The sequence below is a fragment of the Sphaeroforma arctica genome (assembly GCF_001186125.1).
Source record: "Sphaeroforma arctica JP610 unplaced genomic scaffold supercont1.8382, whole genome shotgun sequence".
Classification (NCBI taxonomy): domain Eukaryota; class Ichthyosporea; order Ichthyophonida; genus Sphaeroforma; species Sphaeroforma arctica.
This window is the reverse complement of record NW_014032176.1, coordinates 1-1241: the sequence shown is the minus strand read 5'-3', so window position 1 is coordinate 1241 and position 1241 is coordinate 1. Positions and strand designations below refer to the sequence as shown.

General features: G+C 33.6%; 1 protein-coding gene across 1 annotated transcript; it reads right to left on the bottom strand.

The window, feature by feature from the left end:
* Nucleotides 1-453: 453 nt before the first annotated feature.
* SARC_16565 (hypothetical protein) lies at nucleotides 454-1145 on the bottom strand (the record flags this gene model as incomplete). Its single annotated transcript, XM_014289331.1, has 2 exons — nucleotides 454-517; nucleotides 1006-1145. Coding segments are annotated over 2 exons (204 nt in total), but the record flags the coding sequence as incomplete, so codon positions are not given.
* Nucleotides 1146-1241: the final 96 nt, after the last annotated feature.

Sequence of the window (1241 nt, the reverse complement as noted above, 5' to 3'; positions counted from 1 at the left end):
ATTCACGTATACCTACAAAAAGAAAGTATTAATTCTCAATCCACTACAAACAGTTATGCCAGTTGGCCGTAACATAATATGAATTTCATACAGACTGAGAATAACCACCAATCGCTACTGTATATTATTTGTACAAAGACAATAAACCATATGAAACGCTGCGTGTGGCAACATCTTTGTACTCAGAAAGATGTATTTAAGTTTACGTATTCATCGATATACCCATAGAAATATAAGCCTACTTCACCCGTGCCAGGAAAGTTGGTGATTGATGCTTGTTTGTACATGTGGTGGGGTTGGCACACAAAGCCTGACCGAGAATTGAATCCGTTTAGATGATAACGTATACGTACCTAACAATGAACATATTAATAAACGAATCCGTACAGCTGGAGATGGGTACGTATGTACAGACTTACATATATAGGCGGTTGCACAGAATTATAAATGTTCCTAAGTTTCGTAGATACGAACTTCAGACGTGTAATTGTAACCAATACCATATAGATATCCGGACCTACTTAACAGTACAAGGCATAGGGAGTACTTGACTTTCACAAACAGACAGCACACTAGACTATTACAGACACACAAAAATACCGGAGTATCAAAGACGTGTAGACATACTTAACTTTTAAAGACATATACACATACTTGACATTGACAGATACATAAACATACTTAACTTTTACAGACATATACACATACTTAACTTATACAGACACATAAGCATACTTAATTTTTACAGACATATAAACATACTTAACTTTTACAGAGACATAAACATACTTAATTTTTACAGACACTTAAATATACTTAACTTTTACAGAAACATAAACATACACAACTTATACAGACACATAAACATACTTAATGTTTACAGACACAAAAACATACTTAATTTTTACAGACACATAAACATACGTAAATTTTACAGACACATAAACATACTCAAATTTTACAGACACATACACATACCTAACGTTTACAGACAAATAAACATACTTGACTGAAACGAAGAGATCGGGCAGTTCAGCATCCTCCATCGTGGTAGTGTTATTGACATCAAATGCGTCTATGGCCACTTCAATGTCAGACCGAGCATTGCAATCCACCTTCGCATTCAAAACAGGCAGCGCAGCATTCTAGGATATATGTAGATACAATGGAACCACTGATGAGAAGTACTATATATATATATATAAATATAAATATATGTATATATATATATATGAAATTAA